The sequence below is a fragment of the Helianthus annuus genome, chromosome 3 (genome assembly GCF_002127325.2).
Source record: "Helianthus annuus cultivar XRQ/B chromosome 3, HanXRQr2.0-SUNRISE, whole genome shotgun sequence".
NCBI classification, from domain to species: domain Eukaryota; kingdom Viridiplantae; phylum Streptophyta; class Magnoliopsida; order Asterales; family Asteraceae; genus Helianthus; species Helianthus annuus.
The window spans coordinates 172,479,358-172,495,038 of NC_035435.2; the positions used below are offsets into that span (position 1 = coordinate 172,479,358).

Here is a 15,681-nt window from a genome sequence, read left to right on the forward strand (position 1 = left end):
CTCATATAACAACAGTTATCACGCGAGTATTAAAATGGCTCCATACGAGATGTTATATGGTAGAAAGTGCCGAACCCCGGTTTGTTGGGGAGAAGTTGGTCCACGGGGGTTAGCTCAGACTGATATAATCCGAGCTACAAATTGTAAGATCGACTTGATCCGCACCCACTTAAAAGCAGCTCAGGATCGACAAAAGTCGTATGCGGATAAACGAATGAGGCCAATAGAATTTCAAGCGGGCGATAAGGTAATGTTGAAAGTATCGCCGTGGAAGGGGATAATTCGATTTAGAAAAAGAGGAAAGTTGAGCCCAAGATTTATTGGGCCATTCGAAATCGTCGAACGGGTTGGAAAGGTAGCATACCGCCTTGAGCAACCTGAGGAGTTGAGCGGAGTACACAGCACATTCCACGTGTCACATCTCCGTAAATGTTTAGCGGACGAAACTGCTCGTGTCCACTACAACGATATCGAGGTGGATAACAGCCTTAACTACGCGGTAAGGCCAATTGCAATCCTAGATCGTAAAGTGAAAAGTTTGAGAAACAAAAGGATCAACCAAGTGAAAGTTAAATGGGAACACCGGAAGGGTGCGGATACTACGTGGGAGTCCGAAGAAGAAATGCAACGGCTTTATCCTACGCCATTCGGTACGTAATTTGGTTTCGGGGACGAAACCCTCTTTAAGGGGGGTGGACTTGTAACATCCCGAAAATACAAAACTTTATATTTAAAATTATAAAGTTTAAACAAACAAGGATTTATCCAACTAGGAAATTATAAGCTAGTTAACTATGAGTCTATAAATAACTAGAAATAAGGTTAGATTAACCAAAACAAAATATTAAAACAAAGTGGAGGGACTAATGTTGATAACTTTGAAACTATTGTTATTATTTGTTTAATTAAAACAAACCAAACACCTCAAACTGAGGTTCTGGTCGATCAACAACAGAGAGGGGCGACACCCACATCTCCAAAACTCTAACATCAACAAAAACTCTAAATTGAAGGCTCAAATCATGTTGTAATCAAAATCTGAACATAGAATTGTGATCTCCTCGTCAAGAAGGTCATAAGGTATGTCAAATTAGGTTATTTTGATACAATTCAAATTCTTGCATGAGATTGAAATCGAAGGTTGAGCTTGATTATGTGTTGTAAAACATGAAATTGGAAGTAATGTGAAGTCTAGGGACAAACCCTAGATGATTTCTTGTTAAAATCTTGCATGTTAGTTGTAGAAATCAAAATCACTATAATGGGTGATTAGTAAGTTAGTAGAACTTGATAAACACTAGGATTAAGACTCTTGTTCTAGTGAAAATTGAAATTGTGAGATAATCTCTGAAATTGTTGATGTTAAAATATGTGTATAATGTTTAATTGAAGTTGATTTGAGTGATAAATTCAAGTTATGAACTTGGTTTAGATCATGTAAAAATCTGACCCGCAAGGTGTTTGATAAAACGCCTAAATGAGGATTAAAATGTTAAAGATTGCTAAAAACGCAGATTTACATATGTAATGAATGAATGCGTTAAAGCTTATGAAAAAGAGTTCTAATCTTTTATGAATTGGACTCTTTAGGCAAGGAATCCGGGACGTCAAGTGGACACGCCGGAGGTGATACCCGCGGAAAAGGTGTGCTTTGAAGGTACGCGACTTTAGTCTCGTCGAATTAAGTTTAATTGCTTTGGTTTAAAATGTAATTGATGTCGTAGTGTAAAGGATGCGTTTGATGTGTCGATAAGTGACGAAGTGCACTCGACTATCAAACGGGTCAAAATAAGAACTCGGTATTTAGTTGGGTTAGTCATTGAAGTGATGGTTTTCACTAATTGGCAAAACGGGTCAATATGTTGTTTTCAAAGGAGTCACGAGAGTTGCGACTTGAAAGTCTTATATCTTGTTAAATGATAAATTTTACCATACTAATGATTTGGTAATGGTGAATCTAAGTATAAGAACCCGGGATATGGGTCGAACAATAATGTTAAAGGAAAAAGGATTGTTTGAAACGGAATGCTTGAATTCCGAATAACCAAGTAATAGTCATAGAGGAATTTCAAAGCCATGAAATTGGCGTGAAAACACCAAGTATGTGAGCCCGGGTAATTGGGTAAATATGTTAAAAAGGGTTTAAGAATGAAAAGAGGTGCTATGCACTCACACTAATGGGTCGAATAATGGTAATAAGGAAATTCGTGAACCAATTTGTGGTATCACGGTTTTCGCAATATAAAATTTACACGGTTAAGTCCGAAGTTTTATTACGGACTCATAGCAATAAGAATTGGTTGAATCGGATCAATGAGTAAAGAAATATGAGCTTCTAAAGTTGAAAAATAGCCAAGTTGCAAATGTGCAGAATCCACCGTAAATTACGGTTCCACCGTAATTTACGGTGGACAACAATGTGTTACGGTGTTTTGCTACTGTCTTACGGCAGAACCATAACATTCCCAGGTTCACCGTAATTTACGGTGATACCGTAAATTACGGTGGAACCCAGTAAAAATTTATATTTTGTAGTCACTTGTGTTATTAAAACCTGTTTATACAATATATATTAAAGTCAAAACTAACGGTTTTTAGTGTTTGACTCTAGGTATGAATGAATCTCTCCCGGATGACGATCAAGCACTTTGTCAAGAACCGAACACGCAAATCGAAGCTTCCGCACTGAATATGATTCTGTCTAAACTTTAAACATGTCATAAAGATTTTGTTAATGGTGTTTTGAATCCTTTAAATTAGTTGTTAGTGACTAGTAAGGTTTGCCTTTAAATGAATTATGCCCTATCTTGAACATGTTTGGGAAAATTTTACTCATATGTATGGTTTAAAATACAAAATGCTTTTGTAAACTCTGATTTTTATAAAATTTCATGAAATATTAGTTAAATTATGTTAAATATTTAGGGTGTTACAAAACTCAAAATTTATAAATAAATATTCAAAAAGTTCCGGTGATCGGAGGGTCAACGGACCCTCTTGACCCCCTCTGGTTCCTCCCCTGTCTCTTGATGTGTTTTGTTTAAACATAATAAAAAAACATGTAAATCATACTTGTTATAGCAGACAGACCAACAGAGAATCCATATACAGATACAACCACAAAGTTTGACATGATTGTCAGCTTGATCTGGTTCCTATTTAGGATATATATTCTTGATGGTAGTACTGATATCTAGGGTTAGGATTTCGTGAATGGATAGGGAGGGGAGACAAATTTGTGTGTTGGTGTTATGAGAGTCTAACCTTATCCCTTCTCTAGTAATCTCTTTATATACACCCAAGAGGAAACCTAATTAGTTAATAAATGTAATATGGTCCATCAACAATTACCAACCAATTATATTACATGTATAATATATTTTAATCTATATAATATAAAGGCTAAATTGCACTTTTCGTCCTTTATGTTTCAGGGTTTCTACAGGCGCTGTCCTTTAAGTTTAAAAATTACACTCTATGTCCTTTATGTTTGCAACCTATAACAGGCGGTGTCCTTTCTCATAAACCCAGTTACCTTTTAATGTTAAAATCTCTTGTCTCTCTCAACTTCAAACATGAGGGACCTTTTATGTAAATAGTTATAGTTAATCGAATTAAACAATAATTTGAGAAGTTCATGATTCAGTCTTTGATTAAATGGATCAAAATACAGAATTTATCCTTCCCCTTTTCCATTTTCTTTCTTTTTCCAGAAAAATATACATCAAAGCAATGGCAATTTAGGCATAATACCCAACAATTGTACCAATCCATCTTCTTCATTATAGCAAGCCGCACTCACTCCTTTTCTCCTTTCTCTTCCTATCACTGTTCACCAATAGCAGCCTATATATAACATATATACACATAGATACACACTTTGATACACACATAGACAAATATGTGGCGGTGCGTATCACGTGGTCTTCGCATTCCGTCCCGGAGATCCACTTCCGGCGGCTCTTTTTCACACAGCTTCTTCTCATCTTAATCGGTAATCTATTACTACCTCCGTTTGTTTTCAGTTATATTTTTAATTACTTGAAATTTAGGGTTTATTGTGGAACTCACATGGATCTGCGAGATAAAGTTTAATTATCTAGGGTTTATGGTGGTGTATATATATGAAGAAGAAAGGGTGTGAAAGTGAATTTCCAGGTTCCGGGTTCCGACTCAAAGACGAAGACGAAGTTCCTGCGCGAACCGATCTAGAACCAAGCTATTGGCTGGCCAGAATTTGTGATAAATCAGAGAGAGCGTGATCTACATCGTGAAGTTGGCTGTTGTTGGCTTGATCAGAACAGGGGTTTAACGGGATCTGGTTTGTGTGGCGAAGAAGAAGGTGGAACAGAGGAACGGTGCTTTACCAGATATATTAAGGAGAAGATGTGGGGTTTTAAAAATTACACATATGGTCCCTGTTGTTAAAGAGTTTTACAAAGAGGGGTTTTAACACCAAAAGTTAACTGGGTTGACAAGAAAGGACACCGCCTGTTATAGGTTGCAAACATAAGGGACACAGAGTGTAATTTTTAAACTTAAAGGACAGCGCCTGTAGAAACCCTGAAACATAAAGGACGAAAAGTGCAATTTAATATAAATGATTATAATGGCTACATGATTAAATATAATATATCAAATATATTTAATCTTACAAGATTAAGTTAATACAAGATTTTTTTTTAAAGGAGAACTTTATTAAAACAGGCCAACCGAAAACACCGGCGACCAACCAAACAACAACCAACTATACAAACTTGCACCAGTCACTCCATGATAAATCTTTACATTTGGACCTACTTCTGAACCAAAGAAACCCGTTCGACTTGACCAAATTAAAAACCATCTCCGGCTTGGGACTCTTCCCGTTGAACACAAGGTCATTCCTGGCCAACCAGATCTGCCAATAAGTAATTAGCACCACCCCATGAAACTTGACCCGAGCAACCCCTCCCAACCCGCAACAGCTATGAAAGTTCAGGACATCTCTGACCGAAAAAGCAACTAACGGGGAAACTTTACACCACCTGCAAACCATGCTCCAGACCGCCGAAGCAAAGCCACAACCGGTAAATAGGTGCATGGCAGTCTCCCTACCATCGGAACACAACGGGCAGCCATCATTCGACACCGAGATGTTCCGTTTTCGAAGCTCCACTCTCGTTGGGATACTTTCCAACTCAGCTCTCTATGCGAACAAATTACACTTTAGCGGGACCCACTTACACCTATCCCACACAAACCTATCACTGAAATCTTTATTACTATCCATTAACCTTTTGACAGAACCAACACTGAACATACCCGGGTCATCTCCGTTCCATCGCCACTTATCTTTATCCCCTGACAAGAAGACATTATTTAGCTTCGTACACAGAAAGCTCCATTCAGCCAGTTCCTCATTCGACGACGGAGAACGAGACCACTTCCAACTAGCCCCGGGATTGTTAATATGCCTCACAATCCGTTCCCGAACCACACACTTTTTCTCAGTTTCTAATCGGAAGAGATTAGGCAACCGAACCTTCCGCGGGTCATCACATAACCAAGGATCTAACCAAAAAGCAACCTCCGACCCATCACCAATAACTCCTTTCACAAAATTCCTGAACTTCTTCCCATACGCAATAGGACTCGAAACGACTTTGGCAATACTACCCCAAACCCCGTTCAGCGATGACCTGACTGGGAGAAACTCCCAAGACCTTCTATGAGCATGAAGAACCGAAATCACTTGGACCCATAAGTTTTCCTTCTCAGACTTAAACCTCCAAGCCCACTTCATCAAAAGAGAATTATTAATGGAGCTAAGGCTCCTCAGGCCTAGACCGCCACAACCGACAGGAGACGCAGCCCATTCCCACGAAACCCAGTGCATTTTCTTTACATTTCCCGAACCTCCCCAAAGAAATTTCCGAATAATAGATTCAAGATTTTTAATAACCCCAACGGGCGCTTTGTACAACGAGAAGAAATAGGACGGAAGTCCTTCCAGAACCGACTTAATAAGAATGACCATCCCCCCAGAGACAGCATCGAGGACTTCCAACGAGCGAGCCGGTTCTCAAAAATATCACAAACCGGTTTCCAGTTGGCGATTCGATTCATATTAGCCCCCACTGGAAGGCCCAGGTACTTAAACGGCAACCGCTCCGTCCTGCAACCTACCAACAGAGCCATGTCCTCAACATCTGACTCCTCAACACCCAAACCAAACAAACTCGATTTAGACAAGTTGATTTTAAGCCTCGAGCAGATATGGAACCCCCTAAGAATCCTAATAACATTCAACAGAGACTCTCTCGACCAATCCCCCAACACCAGCGCGTCATCCGCGAAAAAGAGATGAAACAGGTTCGGCCCATTGTTGGGGAGACTAACCCCCGAAACCAAACCCAAGTCAATAGCCTTATCAAAACATCGAGACAGGACTTCCATAACGATGAGGAAAAATTAAGGATATATATGTGTATGGGCGGGCTCTTTATTGTAGTAAATGAAGCTAGGGCTTAGGATTTTTGGAGCCCCCCTTTTTTAACAAAAGAAATATTATATGTAATATTTAGGGCTGCTTAACTAGCCACTATAGCGAAAACATTTTGTATCAAGTAAAGCTAGAAAAGAGTGTTTAATCCAAATGATACATGGTCGAAAACCGGTGTTCGTTAATGTTTAAGTTCATGTATTTGCTTAACTTTTAATCTCGAATAGCCTACTTTAAATGGGATTTGTGTTTTGCAGGTCTTACGGAGTTTAAGGAGCTATTTGGGAACTTTACGGAGCACCGGGAGCGAACAGGATCAACCGGGGATGTGAAATGAACAAAACCTGGTTAATAACGAAGATTGGATGTGTTTTGGGGGATGTTAATGGATTTAAAATGAATATATTGGAAGATGGAATGATAGAGGGCTGAATTACGAGTATGTTGGCTAAAACGGTGAGTAAAACGGAGCTATAACGAAGAAGTTATGAAGAAATCAGGAAATCCGCACCTACAGGGGGTGTCGGGGACGCCCTAAATGGCCGTCGGCGACGTCCTCCCTGTATGTTTGTCGCGAATTTTGTTGTTTAATGAGCTGGGGACGGTTTTTAGGTAGGGTTTTGACCAATTTTCGGGGGTTACGAGTTGGGGAAGCTGAAAACACCATCTTGGAACCATTCTTGATCATCTTTTTCATCCCTAACCCATCTCTAACATCACCACTACTCTCCTTCACCTCTAACCCTAACCGAATCACCTTCACCATCATCATCAAACCCTCTACCATCATCCCCAATCGATTCTCCAGCAAACCCTAACACCTACCCTCCATCATTCCTCCAAGACTCAAGGTCATGGCGCCATGTTCGTGCTCGTCATCCGGTGATCGCGTCCCTTCAACCATGAGCGGCTAGTCTCGTCGGGTTTTCCCCGGTGTAGATTATTGTAAGAATTCTAGGGTTTATGCATTTGTATTTTGATTTGATTTTGTGACAAGTTGTTTAGTATTTGAACCCTTTGATAATTGTCGTGCATTTGAATTGAATTTGTGAATTGTCGAATGATTATAAAATTTGACTTTGCGAAATGAATTTGTGTACTTATGCCTTATCTTAGGTTAGGATTTACATGTCCGAGGTAACGAAGTGCATTACGGTCTGTTGTCTATGACGTTGATAGCAATTGGCACCTAAGCTTCGTGATAGAAATTCGTTAATCACTATATGCAATTGAATCAAGTTAAAACATGTAGGAACCCTAGGTCTTACAATTATCGAACCAGGTCTGATCCGTAGTCCCAATTCTTGTTTTCAATTAAGTAACTAGTTTTGCAATCTTAGTTAATAAATCATTGTTTTCGATAATAGCAATTTGTCGGTCCACTCCGATTTCTTTTCAAACCAAACAAACAATTAAAATTAGCAAGCTTCATAAGTAATTTGTACATTTTTATAAATAGTATAACCAATCGATCAGGTCGTGCGATACTGACCACATGCTCTTTGTGGATACGATACCCGACTTACCCTAGCTACCTAGGTTTAATTGGGTTTTTGACTGATCGGGACGACACGGCCACGTCACCAAACTTATTTATATATAACTTTAAGAAAAGAATTCAGCTCCGCCAACTATAAACATCTTATTTCATTATTGGCGGTCCCAAAGCCCAAGCAAAGAACGAGGATTTATGTGAAAGAGTTTTTTAAAAAGCCTCCTGACTTTTTAATTCGCTTAGAGTCTTAAAAAACATCGGCCTGCTTTATATTTGTGTGTATATAGCTGTTAGGACCAATTGATTTTCACTATATAATAATCAAAACCCTAATTTAAATCTCAAAATAATATATGGTTTTGATATAAATTGAATCTAAAAATCAAACCATAGTTAGAATGATCAATTAATTACCAAACACTTGTAGTTTTATCTAAACAATAAGCATTTATTGAACCTAAATAACTTTTGAGTTTTGACTTGTGCAGTTTTGTCTAACAATACGAAATTAATGTATGTAGTTTGTGTAACACCCCGAAAATATAAAACTTTATATTAGAATTATAAAGTATAAATAAACGAAGAAATTACTAACCAGGAATTTTAACCTAGTTAGTTACAAGTCTAGAAATAACTTATAGTAGGGTTAAAAATGCAACTAACTTAATGTTAATCAAAGTGAGGGGCTTAAGTTGTACAAATTGAAACTTAATGTTAATTAAGTCACTAAAATAAACCAAACACCCCCAAAAGAGGGTGCCTGATCGTACAAGAACCACAGGGGGCGATCCCCACTCTCTCAAAAACCCTAACCTCACAAAATTGATCAATTGAAGGCTAATCCTTGTTCCAAATCAAAATCTGAATATAGATTCGTGATCCTCATCACAAGGGGGTTACAAGGTATGTAAAATTTCATGAAAACCCTCAACTTGAATTTCTCATGTAATTGGGAAAAATCTGGATTGTTAGTTGCATGTATGTTATTTGGTTAGATTAGGGATAATATAGTGTCTAGAAATGAAACCTAGACAAATACATGTGAAATCATGCTCAAATTCAGAAAATTCATGAACACCTTAAAGGTGGGTTGTGGGTTTTACAAGATAATGATGAACATTAGGGTTTAGAATAATTATCCTAGTGTAATTTGATTACAGAAAGTGATTTCAGAAAAGTATGATGTTTAAATGCTATATGGGGACTTTATTGATGTTAAGTTAGCTAATTAGCAAGCCATGAATTTGAATACAAAAGATATAAAAATTCTGCCTCTATAGTGTTTGTTGAAATGCCTCAACGAGGGCTTGAAACTGAATTGTTAAGTTAAAAACGCATAGTTATGATGTATGACAAAATGTGCGTTATATATGTGAAACCAAGAGTTCTAAACATAAGGTGATTGAACTCTATAGGAAAGGAGGCCGGAGCACCTAGCGGGCAAACCAGTGTGGACGCACGTTTGAAAGGTCTACTTTGAAGGTACGTAACTTGATTAGTTACATTAAATGAGTTATTGATAAGCTTCGTAAAATCTTATCGTTGAATCGAAATTTGCGTTGAATTTATGTTGGTTATGGTAGTCATATGATTTAATAGACTTAGTGTAGTCAACGAACCAAATTGGTAGTCATCATAAGTGGATGGTTCCACAAGATGAGCCAACGGTTCTATTAGTTGAGAAATTGTAGTTTTAAGCGTTCTAGTAGTCGGCAATGGCGACAACAATCACAATGGCATTTAAACCATGAAATTGGTAAGAAATGCGGGTGATAACAAGCCTCGGTTGTTGGGCATAAGGCGCCATAGGTTTATTAGATAGATGGTTGAAAAATGTGTAAGGATAGAATGGGTCGAATAATTACATAGTGATATTTGATCTTTCGGTCCGTAAAATTTAAATTCTTGGGTATCAAATTTATAATAGTTACGTAGATATTGAATTTACAGACTCATAGGAAAAAGAATCACCTAAAACGGGCTTACGAGTCAAAAGATATGATAGTTTTAAGGTTGTAAACTGAGATTAGTGATGCTGAATTGATATACAGCAACCAGCAACAACCTTCTGTCGAAATTAGGTCGTCGCGCTACGCCACGGCTGAGAACAAAACTCGTCGCGCTACGCGACGGGTGGTGGCGCTACGCGACCACCTTGGGTGGTCCTCGTCGCGCGGCGCGACCATCCAGGGTGTTTGGATTTTGTTGTTTTTGCATATTTTTGAGTTTGGAACTTAACCGGACTTATATTTAAGGTGTCAAAACTAATCTTTTGTGTGATTTTGACCATAGGTGACGATGGACCTAATCCGGATGGCGATCAAGCATCTTTTCAAGAACCGAACACTACATTTTGAAGCTTCCGCAATGTTTTAAATCTTTAATAGACTTTGTGTATGGGTTGTAAACAATTTCTAAACTACTTTTGGAACGTTTTTAACTTAGTCGTTAGTTGACTAAGGTGGATACCACTTATGAACTTCTTTAATGAAAGTTATGTTATTTAAGTAATATTTTATTTGAAATGGTATGATTTACTATTAAAATCAAGTAAAATTAGACGGGTGTTACAGTTTGTATTAGTTTTGATGTATTAATTATGGTCTTTGTATAAAACAGTTTATGTTGTTAAATGTTTGACTTTGTGTAAGTTGACCAAAGTCAAATGACATCCTCCTGTCGTTTGACTTGTCCAACACAACCAAACGACATTTATGTTCCAAATGATATGTCGATGTAGTTTGGAAAGTATATGTTGTCATTTGATTAATCGGTATCGTTTGAACTATGAAAACGATACCGGGGTGTCATTCAAACGATACCGATCATTTTGGATGTCGTTTGATGAGTTGTGTATGTTAGTATAAATACACAGCTTATCATTCACATTTGGCTAACACCCACACAGAGAGTTTGAGAGCATTTCATGTAATGAGAACTTTTGAGTATATCTATTGCATATATTGATCTTATATTTCTTCGGTTTGGTGTGTATACTTGGATTCCACACTCGTATACATATTTACAAAAAGAAACTCTTTGTTTAAGATTATAATCTGGACCTACATTTCTTTTTAGTTAACACTACAAGAAATATCAACTTTAGTTAAATACAACATTATAGAATCCTTCTTTATGACATTTCATAAACAAATTGTTCAATATATTAGCTTCTCTACCCTGAACCAACAACATGTTATCTGACTCGTTCAATCAAATAAGATCATTTGCCATCATCTTAATCGTTCGTTGGTAGGGTGAGCAGCCCTTCGGCCTTCGTATCAGATTTACTACATTCTGTTGCCACTTAATCCTCTTTAACCACTGAAGCATAAGACACCTGCATACCCATCTTAGAAGTTTCGTTCCAAGGATTAGTATGTTGTTGGGTCTGATTAGAAGTAGAATTAGGCTTCAATTTCATGTTACCCTTGATGACATCATCCAATTTTGATTCTCGTATAACAATTCTAGCCATATCAATGTTCAAATGGTGATCTTCAAACCATGTTGTATGTCAGTTTCTCACCAAGCTCATAGGATCCTCAACTCGAATGATGCGAATAAATTCGAATCGTTTCCCCAAATTGGACAACCTTTTCACAATATAGACGTGAGACACATATCCCAAATGATTACAATGTTTCTTAAGCCTCGATTCATTCACATGGTTAAATAAATTAGTAACATAAAGCTGTGAAACGAATTTAAAATTATCCTGATCTTTTTTAGAATCCGTGTGTTCTTTTTGTAAAGCCCTAAACTGTGAGTTGAAACTTGATAACTATACTTGTTGTTAACCAATTCATGATGTTGATTCCTTTGATCATTATTGTTCACTCGTAAGTTCCGGTTAATCGTTGCCCATCAGAGAACCGCCATGTTGATGTTGTCGTCATCTTATCGGTTACAAAACACTAGATCATGATCGCCTTCCTTAAATCGTTATGCTGGAGAATTTGAATTGGTTTATGTGTTGGGACATAATGAAGGCGATTTGGGAAGTTTTGATTGTGTGAACCATGTGGGATCAATGTCAGAGAATTTTTTGAATGGTGACGGCGGAGAATTGGAAATTGAGTTGCAAAGGTTAATAATGTTTCCTCTAGACTCATCATCATCATACCTAGTAAATCCCACCAACAACAAAGTTAAGGTAGGGTCTGAGGAGGGTAAGATGTAGACAGCTTTACCTCTACCCCGTAGGAATAGAGATGTTGCTTTCAGTGAGACCCACGACTCGATAGTAGTTTTGCATCAAGCATTGGACATAAGACATAACACTCAGCAATTGAGACAACTGCCGATTAGTGCATGTACCCCCTTGTTTTTGGGCTATCAACGCCACCACGTGATGCATGATTAACCATCCCCTCTTTTAATGTTATTTGCATGAAATTAGTAAAATAACATTAAACTTAGTGCACTTTCACTTTTGCTCCCCGAACGCCCACACATATATATATTATATGCGCATACCGCAAGCGGGGCGAATGTTTCCTCTAGACTCTAGTTATTATAACTATACCAATCCTTTGTAAGATACAAAGGTTAGAAGCTAAGCCACCTCCGGATATAAATATGACTTTGTCAAGTGTGTCATTTACAAGGATTTAGAAGAAATATAAAAATGATATGACATTCATCGATACATCTCAACAACATATAGCTTGTAAAACTTAACGTTAAATCAATCTAATTTAAAAGATGTGATGTCATACTCACAAACATGAAGGTTAAAAATCAACTGTGATGAGCAAGACTGAACCCTAAATCCTATAGCGTTTGAAAACCAAAACCAAAACCAAAACCAAAATCAAAACAAAAACCAATCTTGTTTACTACAAGACAACAAAACTTTCTCACAAGTAAACATAAAATCATTCCTGTACATGATTTAAAAAGTCACATTATAATCTATGAAATTTATATATAACAACAAAATCACACATGTCATAAAGAGTCATTACATTATAATCATTGTAAATTATAATCTATGAAACTTATATATAACAACAAAATCACATATGTCATAAGAGTCATTACATTATAGGAATGGGATCAAATACAAACACTTAAGTTTGTAAGAACCATAAGAACCAATACATAATTGACAAGTGCCCATCAATAAAAAATTAGTTTAGGGGTAATTTAGACTTTTTGACCATATTTATTTATAACTAATTAAAAATAATTACAAAAAATATAATCAGCACAACACTATATAATTAGCACAACATCATTAATCGTTCTTCATTATCAGCACATCGTCCTCGAATCGTTCTCCATTATCAACATAAACGACATTAGCACAACATCTTCAATCGTTCTCCATTATCAGCACACCAGATGTGCTGATTATATCTACTTTTGGTGTTTGTTTGTATTATTTTGTAATTAACACATAATCAGCACCTTATTAGCACAAATATAAAACACCTTTTGTTAACTTTTTTTAAAAAACACTTTTATAAATACAAAAAAAGTATAGCAATATGGTACTCATATTAAAGATAAAAAAATACTTGATTTTATGGTATATATTTTTAAAAAAAATAATGAAGTATATAAAAGTTATTTTAGTTTAAAAAACCTTGGTGGAATTTGTATTTAATAGAAAATGGTCAAATGACTAGCAATTTTACAAAATTACCCCTAATTTGTTAGTAGTAATTTTTAATTATAAGAGTTTTATTTATAATCAATATCAACCCTTGATTTAAATTAACAATGGTTCAGATCTGTTCTTACGGTTCTTATAATTAGCACTGTTTGTACATGATCTCAACCCTTACATTATAATCATTGTAATAAACAGAAACACATTTGTAATTATTGTTTTATGACTTTTGAGAAATTATCTATCAAGGTACAAATGAATTAACCTAGCTAATATCGATCATATAGTACTAGCTGATGCCACATTTTTTTTTCCCATGAATTCATACTATTTAACAACAAATTATAATTTAAGTTGATTATGATTATTAGCTGATGCCACGTTTTTTTCCCATGAATTCATACGAAATACACTTTAATATATATAATAATACCTATTTAGCAACCCAATTTTATTTACATTCTTCTACAATCCCTGGAAAAACAAATATAAAATTCTATATAATAACATTATTTGTATGTGTCATACATACACTGAATTACTGGTGCAAATCAGAAAGAAAAACCACAAACGTTAGAAGAATTCCTAAAAATCATAAACTTTCATTTTATCAAATTAATTTAACTCACCGCACTGTCGTGCCTTCGGGCGAGTGTTCACGGGCTTCGGCCCTAGGTGAGGGTTTTCCCCGGTTCGGAAGGCGAGTGTATCCCGATGTGGTGAATTTCGCCAGTAGCCCATTTGGAGGATTCGTTGGCCGTTTAAAAAAAAATTTAACTCTCTCTCTCTCTCTCTCTCTCTCTCCCTCTCTAAAATCCCTGTGTTTCTCTCTTCAGTCATTGAATTCCTAATGTTTCTCTCTCACTCACACACCCTTTAGTTCATTACTCTTATACTGAGCCGGCACAGATCATTGGAAACCAACAAAGTCCCACAGATCATTGATATATATGATCTCGAAAACTATTTTTAAAACCAATAACACTAACAAAACTACCACTGAAATCACTGCTTCTTTCCTCTTCTTTTCTCTTCTTTTCTCTCATCAACAGTAGTCTCAATTATTTGACTCATCATCATAATATGGGTCCTAATATATAGACAATTAACAAGATGATAACAACAATAATATTAATAATAACAATAATAATAATAATATATAATGACACTTAAGTGATATCTAATTCAAAATATATATATCAAGGTTTGAGGGGTTGTTTAGCAACCGCTGAGCCACTAAGAGGCCTGACCGATGAAGAGGTAGTTTCTGAATCGGTCAGCATGTTTGTTTTCAAGAAAGCGGCTGCGTCGGTGGTGGTGTTGATGGTGTTTCCGACGGTGGTAGTTGTGGTGGCCGTTTTCTCTTCTTCTTCTTCTCATAACTAACCCCTCTTGCTTTCGCTTGTGAATCCCTAACTTCACGTAAATAAAGCCTAACTGCACGAGCTCCAAACGGGTTAGTCTCCGGCTGCCCGCCGTTTTCCTCATAAGCTGCCCGTAACCGGCCGATGAGTGCATCAAGGCTGCCCCACGCCTGCCGGAGCGGGCACGGGCAGGGTGCAGGAGGATTAGGTTGACCAAAGAATGGACAAAGTTGTGTGTGAACTTTTGTTTTTCCAAACTGGTCAAGATACCTTAAAAATTCAAGAACATGTGCACCACTACACCGGGAAAGAGTTAACGGTGGCCGGTGGTTGCGGAGGTACTGCCCGAACGTGTTCCAGTCACGGCGTTTCTGGTTCTCGTAGCGGCTGAGAGTGGTGGCCGGAGAAGTGGATGAGGAAGATGAAGAAGATGTTGGACTCAACATGTTTGTGTTATTAGGGTTTGTTGTGATCATTGAGTCAACATCCATGGCAAAAGGGTAATTTTTTTCCATTTTGGTGTATAATTGAGTACAAAAAAAGAGAGAGATCTAGTTTGAAACAAATCTAGGGTTTCAAGTGGTTTTCTAAGTTGTTGCAAGTACAAAAAGAAAAATATTCAAGAAACAACAAACCCTAAAGATTTCTAGGGTTTTGTTTCAAGATTCTTGAAGTAGTTAACAACTTAAGATCAAGATGAGGTGGTGGTAGGGTGGGG

The 15,681-nt window shown here is 36.9% G+C and overlaps 1 protein-coding gene and 1 long non-coding RNA gene across 2 annotated transcripts; one reads left to right on the plus strand and one right to left on the minus strand.

Moving 5' to 3' along the window:
• The first annotated feature begins 991 nt into the window (after window positions 1–991).
• Window positions 992–2,739, plus strand: LOC110930885. The gene is made up of 3 exons (XR_002588109.2): window positions 992–1,080; window positions 1,591–1,657; window positions 2,612–2,739. It is a non-coding gene; the product is annotated as an uncharacterized LOC110930885 (long non-coding RNA).
• A 12,016-nt stretch (window positions 2,740–14,755) lies between these two features.
• Window positions 14,756–15,681, minus strand: LOC110930883 (protein LIGHT-DEPENDENT SHORT HYPOCOTYLS 4). Its single transcript, XM_022174275.2, has one exon. The coding sequence runs from the start codon at window positions 15,476–15,478 to the stop codon at window positions 14,891–14,893; it is 588 nt and encodes a 195-aa protein (XP_022029967.1). The 5' UTR covers window positions 15,479–15,681; the 3' UTR covers window positions 14,756–14,890.

What these genes read in the sequence shown, in the direction of transcription:
- LOC110930883 (XM_022174275.2), bottom strand. Translation starts at nt 15,478, where the DNA reads ATGGAAAAAAATTACCCTTTTGCCATGGATGTTGACTCAATGATCACA.